The sequence below is a fragment of the Corythoichthys intestinalis genome, chromosome 13 (genome assembly GCF_030265065.1).
Source record: "Corythoichthys intestinalis isolate RoL2023-P3 chromosome 13, ASM3026506v1, whole genome shotgun sequence".
NCBI lineage: Eukaryota > Metazoa > Chordata > Actinopteri > Syngnathiformes > Syngnathidae > Corythoichthys > Corythoichthys intestinalis.
In genome coordinates, this window is record NC_080407.1 from 51,341,061 (window position 1) to 51,354,655 (window position 13,595).

General features: G+C 40.2%; 3 protein-coding genes across 3 annotated transcripts in view; 1 reads left to right on the forward strand and 2 right to left on the reverse strand.

The window, feature by feature from the left end:
* The window catches only part of haus4 (HAUS augmin-like complex, subunit 4), a 268,044-nt gene that overhangs the window by 54,233 nt on the left and 200,216 nt on the right, over nt 1–13,595 (reverse strand). The gene's annotated exons all lie outside the window — the stretch shown is intronic.
* On the forward strand, nt 349–5,165 carry rbm4.3 (RNA binding motif protein 4.3). Its single transcript, XM_057855023.1, has 4 exons — nt 349–451; nt 905–1,325; nt 3,088–3,710; nt 3,938–5,165. The coding sequence occupies exons 2-3, from the start codon at nt 917–919 to the stop codon at nt 3,693–3,695; spliced, it is 1,017 nt and encodes a 338-aa protein (XP_057711006.1). The 5' UTR covers nt 349–451; nt 905–916; the 3' UTR covers nt 3,696–3,710; nt 3,938–5,165.
* LOC130928685 (uncharacterized) lies at nt 7,355–13,246 on the reverse strand. Its single transcript, XM_057855401.1, has 5 exons — nt 13,192–13,246; nt 12,794–13,117; nt 9,746–10,072; nt 9,544–9,675; nt 7,355–7,605 (listed from the first exon to the last, which is right to left on the reverse strand). Exons 1-5 carry the CDS (start codon nt 13,232–13,234, stop codon nt 7,427–7,429), a joined length of 1,005 nt encoding a protein of 334 aa, XP_057711384.1. The 5' UTR covers nt 13,235–13,246; the 3' UTR covers nt 7,355–7,426.

Consider the following 13,595-nt stretch of genomic DNA (forward strand, 5'->3'; position numbering starts at 1 on the left):
TACTCTAGGCATCGCTGGCAAAAAATAGAAAATAAATACATCTAATATGTAGATTTAAGAGGAAAATTGTACTCTTAAAAGTACATTTTCCTCAAAAAGTTACTCAAGTAAATGTAACGGAGTACATGTAACGCATTTCTACCCACCTCTGGTAGTAATAAATTTAAAAAAGCATGATTAATAAAAATAAAACTTGAAAAAAATTAATCAAACCAAATCGTAATACCTATTCAAACACAAATGTGGCGTGTGTTTATTGTGCTTTGAAGATTTTATTGATTTTTTGTTTGTTTTCTTATTATCTATTTGTTTGGGCTTTAGCGTGCAAACCTGACTCCGACCACTAGATGGCAGTGTAGGTAGGTAGAAGCCTTAACAAAGCGGAAGTGGCGCCGGCTGCTTCACGGTTCACTCATTAGTGGAGGCCGCCGACTGCGACGCGTTTACTACGGTAGGCACGAACCATCTTTCCGATGTCTGAAATTGATACTTTTATGCTGAAACATCCTTTAAAAATGAATTATATCTTTTATATTTTGTGTGCCGGTTGGTCAAACGGTGCTATTAGCACGTTCGCCGTGCGTGAGATTAGCTAAACTGGAGACGTACGTTAGAATTTAGAAAATGAAATTTAAAAAACACCGAATTGCAAGTGTTTTGAGGTAATTCACACTGTTCCGCGGATTCAATTTGTTTAAATTTCGAATAATTTTGGTGGCGAGATGTACTATGTGATGAATGGACGTCAGCCATTTTGCGGAGACAAAGAGGCCATTTACCACCCAGCTGCCGCCATTCATTTATCGTAGCTGGGGTTTCAAATGCCTCTCAAATCAAATGGATTTCCATGACCGTTAGAGCTATTCATCTTGACTTTTATTTTATTTTTATCTGGATCTGGCAGAGTGTTACAAAAATGGTGAAGATATTTGTCGGCAACCTGCCCGAAGAGGCAACCGAGCAGGAAATCCAGGCCCTCTTCGCTGAGCACGGCACGGTCACAGAATGCTCCATCGTCAAGAACTTCGCTTTCGTTCACATGGATGACCGCAAGGCCGCCACGAAAGCCATCAAGTCCTTGAACCTTTACAAACTCCACGGCTCGGCGATCAACGTCGAAGCCAGCCACGGGAAGAACCACGGAGCGGTTAAGCTGCATGTGGCCAACGTAGATCGAGGAATGGATAACGAGCTGCGCGCGTTATTCGAAGAGTACGGGAAGGTCACCGAGTGTTCCATCATTAAGAATTTTGCTTTCGTGCACATGTCGAACTCGGATGAGGCTATGGATGCCATTCAGGGACTCGATAACTCTGAATTTCAAGGTAAGTGCTCCCTGCACATACAACCCCGAGAAAAAAGTATGGAATCACCAGTCTCGGATGAGCACTCTCAGACATTTTACTATGGAGAACAAACTTGGATAAAAAAGCTTGAAAAGAATGAATTAGTTCAAAAGTGCAACTCTTTAGCATACAGAAACACTAAAAGAAATGAATAAAAAATAATGTGGTGGTCCATAAATGTTACTTTTACAGAGTAAGTGCAGGGAAATATTTATGGAAATGCTCCATTCTGAGGAAAAAAATATGGACTCATTAGAAACAAACAAAGAAATAACAATCTAAACTAGGGGTGTGACAAAATATCAAAATGGTGATATGTATCCCAGAAGGTTATCGATATGCTCCTGCGAAGAATCGAGATATCGTTTTAAATAGGGTTGAGATCTGGGCTATTTTCAGGCCATGACATTGACTGGATGAGTCTTTCTCCTCGGAATGCTTGAACAGTTTTATCTCTGTGGCATGATACATCGTCATCTTGGAAAATGACAAACATTTTCAATTGAAGGGATAAGAAAGCTGCCTAAAATTTCAATGTAAACTTGTGCATCTATTGAAGATTTAACCACAGCCATCTCCCCTGTACCTTTGCCTGACATGCAGGCCCATATCATCAAGGACTGAGGGAATTTTGATATTTTCTTCAGGCAGTCATCTTTGTAAATCTCACTGGAACGGCACCAAACAAAAGTTCCAGCATCATCACCTTGTCAAGAGTCAAGAATCTGCATTGGACAAGGTGTCAAGAGTCAAGAATCTGCATTGGACAGGGTGATGATGCTGGAACTTTTGTTTGGTGCTGTTCCAGTGAGACTTTTAAATGGCCCAAAACTTAATTGACGTTTGAAGTGGGAGGGATGGCGGCGAATGAACATTCGTTCATTCGCTGCCACCCTCCCAGTTCAAATGGATTGGACGTCTACTCGTGATAAACTAATTCCAATTCACACTAGAAGCTTGTTTTTCTTTTAATTAGTTGTTTGTAGAATATCCTAGAATGAGATCGATAATCTTTGTATCGTCATATCGTGGGCTTTGTATCGCAAATCGTATCGTGAGGTACTAGTAGGTTCCCACTCCGAATCAAAAAACATCTCTAGTATTTAGGGGCCGTTTACATGGCGACTCTCCGAGAAGACGAAAAATGTCCTGTTTGCATTTGTATGGGCCCGTCTCCATTCGAACAATGTTGCAGTTCTGCATGAAAACGATGTAGTATTCATGCCAGGCCCTAGGGGGCAGTGCAGATTTACAAGGCAACAGAGAATGATGTACTTTGACTGACCCCTCCAAAGTTCCTCAGCCCGGAAAAAAATCTGCCCGCCCACACGAGGCGATGGCATTTTTTTTTTTGTCCAAAAAGGCACAAAAATGGAAACATTCAACATATTTAATTTAAAAACATTATTAAAACGGTAAGTTAAAGCCGACATTCCGCCATATATTCTGTTTTTAATGTTTAATAGCACCGCTACGCACGCCCAATGTGGCATGTACGAGTGACCACCACAATGTTATTCATTTCTTTTAGTGTTTCTGCATGCTAAAGAGTTGCAATTTTGAACTAATTCATTATTTTTTCAAGCTTTTTATCTGAGTTTGTTCTCCATGATAAAATGTCTGAGTGCTTGTCCGAGACTGGTGATTCCATTCTTTTTGTCAGGAGTTGTAGTCCCCGTCACTCCCCTCCCGCAATTTTTGCCATCTTGTGTTTTAACGTATCTTTTTCTCTGGCATCCAGGTAAACGCATCCACGTGCAAATTTCCAAAAGCCGCCCCCGCGAGGATCAGGAGGAGTATCCGCCCCCAAATGGCGGTGGCTTTTGGCCTCCCCCTTTCCCGGGAAACAGGCCTGAGCATCCCCCGCCGGGCTTCGTGAGAAATCGCCCCATGGGCCCGGGTTACCCCGCCCCGCCTTTGCCGCCCCCTCCCCCACGGCGAGCCATGTACCCCGAGCGTCCACACGACGGCAATCGCGGCGGTTACGGCGTAGTCGATTACTACGAAAAGTACAGAGCTCACCCTTACGGCGTGGGTCCTGGCGGCCCGCCGCCCCCGCCGCCTCCCCCTCCCGGCGTCGCGCGAGAGCATCCGATGAATCCCCCCCTCGAGCCGTACGAGCGTCGGCCGCCGCCTCCTCCTTTTCCTCCGTCGCCCTACTACGGCCGAGACCGCAGCCCTCACCACCGAGGGCCGAGCGCCGCCGCTCCTCCTAACGGTAACGGGTACGCCTACGACCGTTCCCATATCGCTCCCGTTTCCCGGGTCCCGCCGTACGGAGTTCCTCGACCCCGGGACCCCTACGCGGCGCGACCGCCGCCTCCGCCCCCTGCTCGCTACGGTTATTAAAAAGCGAGGCCCAAGGTGAGAATAGTCGACGATTTAAAAAATATCGTAACGTAAACTGTACCGTCGCCGCGCGATCGTCGCATGCGGAGGGCGTCGGCCAAACTCTTCGAGAAAGCCGCTTTTGTCCGTGTGCCCGGTTTAACGTCGCGGCCAAACGACGCCTTTCGGCCGGAAGCCGAGGAAAAACATCGGCGCTTCGGGCTTTGCGCCAACACCCTTCACTCTTATTTGCTCTTTTTCAGGATCGTCGTTCGCCTGCGTCGCCTCTCGCCACCATCGGATGTTCGTGACGCTCTTTCCACTTCACGTCTACGACGGAGCGCGTTTATGTTCCCCTGCATTACAAAGGAACTGAAATGCCGACGTCTTGTTATTCCTCCAGTTTTGACCCGAATTTTTTTTTTGGATTGTTTCATTGTGATGTAGAAACTTTAATATTTGCCGATTTTAAACAGTTTTTCCTCTTTAAATGTCTTTTTGTGAGTTTAAATAACAGCAGGTCTCAATCTAATTTCCCTGTGTAAATGTCGACACCTTAATAGTGAACGCGACGACAAAAAACGTCGGCCCTGAAAACGAATCGTGCTTAAACCGCTGCTCGGACAGCTCTTGTACCTGCACTGAACCTGTCTTCGAACCATTTGTGTCGTCTAATTAACTGACAAGTGTGGCCCTTTTAAACAAAGTGGAAAATCGATTTCCTCGTAAAAATGGCGCGCTGTCGTCATCAACGTCAAAATGAGTTAAATGACGCTCGCGTACATTTGATTAAGCCCCACCCCTCCCCAGAATTAACAGGTAAGTCAACTGGATCCACATCTGATGTAAATTCAAACCATTGCAAGTATTTGTATTGTTTTCATACTGTTTGTACTTTAGAGCCCTCCGGGGAAGCCAATAATAGATCCCTAATTAGTATTTTTCTGTTGGAAAACTCATTAACTAGATTTCATGGCGAAATGTTAGATTGTTAAATCTTGTAGTTTGACCTGCATGAATAAAGTTTTTATATTAAAAAAAAAAAGCTTGTTTTTGTTCCACCTTTTCAGGTTGCAATGTTAAGTGCAAGAACAACAGTTTAATATCGTCACAATACATTTAAGTGAATACAAGTCTGCTTTGACAAAGTCCATAGTGTAAGAGATGTCCGGAAAAACAATGAAATAGCAAGAATTATGGACTTCTGGTACGAGTCCACAAGGTGGCAGAAGAAACCCTGGTGCACGAATTATTTTTGTTTAATGTTTTTATTACGTTCTTATCAAATTTGCGGTGCTCATTTGACATCCAATTGTATCATTACTCGGCGTGTATTTTCTGATGGACAATAAAAAAATACCAATATTAAAGCGAATAATTGAAACCAAGGGCCTAGGTTTGGTCTCAATATTGGTAGGAACGATATAACAGCAAAAGCTGCATGTACACTTTTTGCTGGGGGCAGGACATTAATAAGACCAAACATTTAAATAAGGTTACCATGTAGCAATATGTGTTTTGGCATGTGGCAAAATGGATTTTGGGATGTGGCATTTTTTTGCCATGTAGCAAAATGTATTTTGGCATGTGGCATTTTTTTTGCCATTTGGCAAAATGTATTTTGGCATTTTTCCCAGGTGGCAAAATGTATTTTGGCATGTGGCATTTTGCCATTTGGCAAAATGTTTTGGCATGTATTTTTTTGCCATGTGGCGTTTTTATGATATATGGCAAAATGTATTTTGGCATATGGCATCTTTTTTGGTATGTGGCAAAATGGAATTTGGCATGTGGCATTTTTGCCATTTGGCAAAATGGATTTTGGCATGTGGGATTTTTTGCCATGTGGAAAAATTGATTTTGGGATGTGGCATTTGTTAGGTATGAGGCAAAATGTATTTTGGCATGTGGCATTTTTTTCCCCATGTGGCAAAATGGATTTGGGCATGTGGCATTTTTTTCCCTTTTTTTTTTTTTTTGCCATGTGGCAAATTGTATTTTGGCGTTTTTCCCATGTGGCAAAATGTATTTTGGCATGTGGCGTTTTCTTGCCATGTGGCAAAATGTGTTTTGACATGAATTTTTTTTTTGGTATGTGGCAAAATGGATTTTGGCATGTGGCATTTTTTTGCCATGTGGCAAAATGGATTTTGGCATGTGGCATTTTTTTTCCATTTGGCAAAATGGATTTTGGCATTTTTCCCAGGTGGCAAAATGTATTTTGGCATGTGGCATTTTGCCATTTGGCAAAATGTTTTTGGCATGTGGTATTTTTTTGCCATGTGGCATTTTTATGGTATATGGCAAAATGTATTTTGGCATATGGCATTTTTTTGGTATTTTGCAAAATGGAATTTGGGCATGTGGCATTATTTATTTTTTTTTTGCCATGTGGCAAATTGTATTTTGGCGTTTTTCCCATGTGGCAAAATGTATTTTGGCATGTGGCTTTTTTTTTGCCATGTGGCAAAATGTGTTTTGACATGTTTTTTTTGCCATGTGGCATTTTTTTAGTATGTGGCAAAATGGATTTTGGTATGTGGCATTTTTTTTTGCCCTGTGGCACATACCAATTACCACTTCGCTCTCGCTGTCTCTCCAGAAATAAGACAAAACCGATGTCTGATCAAGACATCCAATCGTGTGGCATACTTGGAGACAACTAAACCATTTGCAGTATGCTTTTTAATGTATAATTATGCATTTCCTGTTGATTTTCAGTCACTTCCTTTAACGTTAACAGTAGAAAACATACAGGAGGATATTTCACTCAAATTAGCTTCCTCCTTGAGTTCAAGAAATTCACAGATTTATGTCATGCTAACTCTGATGTAGGTCGGACTTTCAGTAGCAAAATTAGTGGTATGTTCCCCACCGCCACAACATTGACATCTTTTTACAGTACTTATAGTGGCTACTGCCGTCGGGAAAAAAGTTCTAATATCCCTCGTCTTCGAAGGGGGTGAAGGAGTCATCAGCCAATCAAACAAAATGGACTGGCATATTCAGCAAGTGAAAAGGGGTCAATTTAAGTCTGAACTTAATAAAAGTACTGTAATTCACTTCATAAAGGTAGGATCTATCCTTACAACATATGGGTCGGCAATCTAAGTTACATATATAACAAGTCATTATAGAATGCAAATAAGGTTGCTTAAAAGTTGGAGGGGACAATTTGAGCATCCTGAAAAGTCGGTATGTTATGTCCCTACCGTCCCTATGCAAACCTACGCCCTTGTCTATCGCCCTGGATGTCTGGCATGCTTAATCGTAATGTCAAAATGTAAAAGATTTTGAGTTATATGAGGCCACGCAGCGAGGCATTGTGGCCCAAAATGGGGTTTAATTACGTATTTAGGTCACACGCCACGCAGAGTTGACCACCCGAGCGCCACTTTTGGCCGCAGTTTCTTGTTTTGTTAAGTTTCCGCTGTACTTATACAGCAAGCTTTAAAACGAATGTACTTCCTGCTCACAGCTAGCGGCATAAACCTCAAGGGTTTCTTATGAGACAGTCAACATCTTCGAATCAATTCGCTTTTAAGAGAAAACGTTACAAATTGGAAGACATTATATGTCCCGGTGTTCAAATTTTAAATCTTCTGCATAAAATATACTGAAGCAGTTTCTGAGTAAACGTACTTCCAAAAACAGAATTTTGGAGCCCACATATTGTCATCTGGAAAAAATTTTTATTGATGTATTTCATTTTTTTAAAATGGAATTTTCAGCAATAATACTGGCGTTGTGGATCACTCCACGTTTTTGAGTCGCAGACCAGAGTAAACGCTATCCTCGGGGCCCTTCTGTCTCCTGCTGTTGGACTGTCTCTTCTTGAAGTCCAGAGCCACGTAGGGCAAAGCTTCCTCACTCTGCTGACAAACATTTTTGGGCTTGAAAATTTTGAGGGAGGACGCGCGGTTGTCGTTTTAACGAGCCTACCTCGTCGTCCGCGTTGTCTTCTGGAGTGCTCGACTGCGACTTTCGCTCTGTAAAACACGAAAACGGCATCTTATCGTTTGTACGTGCACAGAACAGCAGGACCGAGAACAAAAAATGGTATTTTAGCATGTGGCATTTTTTTGCCATGTGGCAAAATGTATTTTGGCATGTGGCATTTTTTTTTTTTGCCATGTGGCGTTTTTTGGGGGATGTGGCAAAATGGATTTTGGCATGTGGCGTTTTTTTGCCATATGGCAAAATATATTTTGGCATGTGGAATTTTTTTTGCCATGTGGCATTTTTTTTGGCTAAGTGGCAAAATTGATTTTGGCATGTGGCATTTTTTCCCATGTGGCAAAATGTACTTTGGCATATGGCATTTTTTTTGCCATGTGGTATTTTTTGCTATGTGGCAAAAAGGATTTTGGCATGTGGTATTTTTTTCCATATGGCATTTTTTTTGCCATGTGGTATTTTTTGCTATGTGGCAAAAAGGATTTTGGCATGTGGTATTTTTTTCCATGTGGCAAAATGGATTTTGGCATGTGGCATTTTTTTTGCCATTTGGCATTTTTTTTGGCTAAGTGGCAAAACTGATTTTGGCATATGGCATTTTTTCCCCATGTGGCAAAATTTTTTTTTTTTTTTTGGCATGTTTTTGGGGGTATATGGCAAATGCATTTTGGTATGTGACATTTTTTTGCCATGTGGCAAAATGTGTTTTTGCATGTGGTATTTTTTTGCCACATGCCATTTTTTGGGGTATTCGCCAAAATGGATTTTGGCATAGGGCATTATTTTGGTATGTGGCAAAATGGATTTTGGCATGTGGCATTTTTTTGCCATGTGGCATGTTTTTTGGGGTATATGGCAAAATGCATTTTGGCATGTGGCATTTTTTTTGCCATGTGGCATTTTTTTGGGGTATGGGTCAAAATGGATTTTGGCATGTGGCATTTTTTTCCATGTGACAAAATGTATTTTGACATGTTTTTTTTTGCCATGTGGCAAAATGGATTTTGGCATGTGGCATTTTTTTGCCATGTGGCATTTTTTTGCTATGTGGCAAAATGGATTTTGGCATGTGGCATTTTTTTGCCATGTGGCAAAATGTGTTTCGGCATGTGGCATTTTTTTGGGTATGTGGCAAAATGGATTTTGGCACATGGCATTTTTTTGGTATGTGGCATTTTTTTGTGGGGTATGTGGCAAAATGGATTTTGGCATGTGGCATTTTTTTCTACCATGTGGCAAAATGTATTTTGACCTGTGGTATTTTTTGGCATTTGGCATTTTTTTGGGTACGTGTCATAATGGATTTTGGCATGTGGCATTTTTTCCATGTGGCAAAATGGATTTTGGCATGTGGAATTTTTTTGCCATGTGCCATTTTTTGGGGTATGTGGCAAAATGGATTGTGGCATGTAGCTTTTTTTTTTTGCATTTGACAAAATGTGTGTTGGCATGTGGCATTTTTTTGCAATGTGGATTTTTTGGGGGGGGTATGTGGCAAAATTGATTTTGGCATGTGGCTTTTTTTTTTTGCCATGTGGGAAAATGTATTTTAGCATGTGGCACTTTTTTGGTATGTAGCAAAAAATATGCTACATCAATCAATTTTGCCACATACCAAATACCACTTTTCGTCCTCGCTGTCTCTCCAGAAATAAGACAAAACCGATGTCTGATCTAGACGTCCAATCGTGTTGCGTAATTGGAGACATCTTATCCATTTGCAGTATGCTTTTTAATGTATAATTATTCAATGGAAATGAAGGTTGAACATGATTTTGCATACTTCCAGCAACTGTCTTTCATTTATACCAGGTGTTGTCTGTCTCTTGACCTGAATTGAGGAGCTTCATTTCGACAAAAGTTGTTCTATAAAATTCTAAATCTAAATTCGATGCAAAAATATGAATTATACCGACGGTGGGAAGGTTGTCTCGTCCGCTCTTTTTGCAAAGGAGACGCGTGAGGAAGACGTTGACGATGACGGACACGAGCAGAGACGCGAGCAGACATTGCGCCAGCACGCTGTAAAAGTGTGTCTTTTCATCTGAGAAGAAATCAAACAGAAATGAAGCATGACTAGCATATTGGTATTTCAGTGACTCAATGAAGTACACCTCCGACATCTAGTTTCGTCCCGTTCCCGAAGACGATCTCTCCGCAAGAGGCCACGGCGCAGTAATACGTCCCGGCGTCGGCGAGAGCGACCTCCCGCTTGGACAGCAGGAAAATGCATCCTGTCTCGGACGTCTCGACGCAGCCGCCGCTGCTTTGCGATTGGATGTACAACATCCCTAAGTTGGAGTTACTCGAGGCCTTCCAGAACCAGTAAACATTGCCGCCTTCGTTGCTACCCGGGTGCATGATGCAGTTCAGGGCGGCCGAGCCCCCGGGGGACACTGTGATGGAGGGTGGTTGCTGGATGACGGCCAGGCGGCTGGACTCTAAAACACAACTAGAATGACCTCTACAGTCCAGGTCAAGATTGCATTCAATTGTAATGGCGCAGAACGGTCAACAGATGGGTGTGAGGAACCAAAATTTGCCAGTTTTGGGATTTTGAACATGTCATACATAGTAAGCATTAGGGCTGCAACTAACAATTATATTCATTATCTATGAATCAAACGATCAATCGATTTATCAGGTAATATCACTTTTTTACTTACCTTTATAATTTACTTTGAAGTTGTTTTCGGCTTGTTGTAAGTAACGACGACGACAAAATGGACGACTATTTCCTTCAAAAGTAACATTGTATTACAGCTTCCCAACTATAGCCGATAACTGTACTGTTTTAAGTACATTGAACTTGTTCAGGTTTTTAATAAAGGCTCCGAGTATAAAACCTAGAAAGAATTTCTCAGTACACAAATCAGACAAAAGTCCTGTTCAGTGACTTTTTTTAGTGATGGGAAAATTATCTTTTTTAAACAACAAAATCGAACAAACTGCAATTTCTGGAGAAATTACTCTGGGTCTTTGCTGTTTGGCTATGGACAGGCATTTTTTGGGGGATGTGGCAAAATGGATTTTGGCATGTGGCATTTTTTTGCCATGTGGAAAAATATATTTTGGCATGTGGAATTTTTTTTGCCATGTGGCATTTTTTGGCTAAGTGGCAAAAATGATTTTGGCATGTGGCATTTTTTTCCCATTTGGCAAAATGTAGTTTTTGTGGCATTTTTTTGCCATGTGGCAAAATGGATTTTGGCATGTGGCATTTTTTTTGCCATGTGGCATTTTGTGGGTAAGTGGCAAAATTGATTTTAGCATGTGGCATTTTTTTCCCAAGTGGCAAAATGTATTTTTTGGCATGTTTTTTTTTGTTGTAAGGCAAAATGTATTTTGGCATATGGCTTTTTTTTTTTTTTTTTTTTTTGCTATGTGTTTTTTTTTTTTTTGCTATGTGGCAAAATTGATTTGGGGCATGTGGCATTTTTTTCCCATGTGGCAAAATGTATTTTTTTGGCATGTTTTTTTTTTGCTATAAGGCAAAATGTATTTTGGCATATGGCATTTTTTTTGCTATGTGGTATTTTTTTGCCATGTGGCATTTTTTTGCCATGTGGCAAAATGGATTTTGGCATATGGCATTTTTTTTTTTTTTTTTTGCTATGTGGTATTTTTTTGCTACGTGGCAAAATTGATTTTGGCATGTGTTTTTTTTTTTTTTTTGCCATGTGGCATTTTTTGGGTAAGTGGCAAAATTGATTTTGGCATGTGGCCTTTTTTTCCCATGTGGCAAAATGTGTTTTTTGGCATGTTTTTTTTTTTGCTAGAAGGCAAAATGTATTTTGGCGTGTGGCATTTTTTTTTTGCTATGTGGTATTTTTTTGCTATGTGGCAAAATGTATTTTTTTGGCATGTTTTTTTTTTGCTATAAGGCAAAATGTATTTTGGCATATGGCATTTTTTTTTTGCTATGTGGTATTTTTTTGCCATGTGGCATTTTTTTGCCATGTGGCAAAATGGATTTTGGCATATGGCATTTTTTTTTTTTTTTTGCTATGTGGTATTTTTTTGCTACGTGGCAAAATTGATTTTGGCATGTGTTTTTTGTTTTTTTTGTTTTTGCCATGTGGCATTTTTTGGGTAAGTGGCAAAATTGATTTTGGCATGTGGCCTTTTTTTCCCATGTGGCAAAATGTATTTTTTTGGCATGTTTTTTTTTTTTGCTAGAAGGCAAAATGTATTTTGGCGTATGGCATTTTTTTTTTGCTATGTGGTATTTTTTTGCTATGTGGCAAAATGTATTTTTTTGGCATGGTTTTTTTTTTGCTATAAGGCAAAATGTATTTTGGCATATGGCATTTTTTTTTGCTATGTGGTATTTTTCTGCCATGTGGCATTTTTTGGGGGTATATGGCAAAATGTATTTTGGTATGTGGCATTTTTTGCCATGTGGCAAAATGTATTTTGGCATGTGGCATTTTTTGTGGCATGTGACACTATTCAGATCTTATCGGGTGTAGATTTTATAGGCTTCAGCCACCCATGAGCATTGTGTAAGTAATTATTGACATCAACAATTGCGGGCTACTAGTTTATTTTTTGACTGAAAATTTTACAAATTTCATTAAAACAAAAACATTAAGAGGGGTTTTAATATAACATTTCTATAAATTGTACTAAATTTTTTCTTTTAAGAACTACAAGTCTTTCTATCCATGGATCGCTTTAACAGAATGTTAATAATGTTAATGCCATCTTGTTGATTTATTGTTATAATAAACAAATAGTCCTTATGTACCGTATGTTGAATGTATATATCCATCTTGTCTTGTCTTTCCATTCCAAAAATAATTTACAGAAAAATATGGCATATTTTATAGATGGTTTGAATTGCGATTAATTGTGATTAATTACGATTAATTTTAAAGCTGTAATTAACTCGATTAAAAATTTTAATTGTTTGACAGCCCTAATATGCATATATATATAAAAAGGCATGTCCGATATTTTTTTGCCGATTCCGATACTTTGAAAATGACGTGATCGGACCCGATCGATATCTTTAGTTTTAGTCGTCACTTAATTATCGTTTCCATGTATTTCAGTGAGCAAAAATGTTCTTGCAGTTCTAGCAATGCTAGAAAACCTCAGTTTGCTGTGCTGAAAATCGAAATATTCCATTAAATCGATGGTCAAAATCGGAGGTATACCTTTCACGAGCAGAAAGATTCCACTGTCAAAACTCATGACGTTGAGGTTGCTGTTCCCGCAGTAGTACATGGCAGTGTCGGAAAGCTGCACGTTGGAAATGTTGAGATGGAAGAAGTCTTTACCGAAGTAAGGCGCCAGTCGCTTGACTTGCTCTGTCGTTTTCAGGTAGTTATGGGAGTTTTGTGCAAAGACGTATAATGAGGACACAACCTGAGGTTTATCGCCTGCAACCTGCTTGTACCAGCACAAATATTTGGCACCGGGTTCAAAGTAGCACGGGAGGCTGACATTCTCGCCCAGGCTGGCAAAAAGTACCGTACCATCTGAAACGCATACAAATGACTGAAAAATGAGAAATTATTTGTGTCATTTTCAGCAGAAAAAGGTCACAACTTACGGGCCGGAAAAACGGCAGCCAAGAGTACGCAGAGCTTCAACATCCCTATTTCTGTATGTCTTCTACTTTAATGGCGGTGTCACAAAGATGGGGGTTGAAGTCAAAAACACGCTCCTCCTCTAGTGGAAAATTTTGTCTTCACGTCACCAACGTAGATTTGTGTCGTCAATGCTTGCGCCGTGTTTTCAAGCCACTTTCAAACTGTTTCAGAAGATTTGCCTTTTTATTTACAATGGGGCAAATAAGTATTTCGTCAACCACTAATTGTGCAAGTACTCCCACTTGAAAATATTAGAGAGGCCTGTAATCGTCAACATGGGTAAACCTCAACCATGAGAGACAGAATGTGGAAAAAAACCCAGAAAATCACATTGTTTGATTTTTAAAGAATTTATTTGCAAATC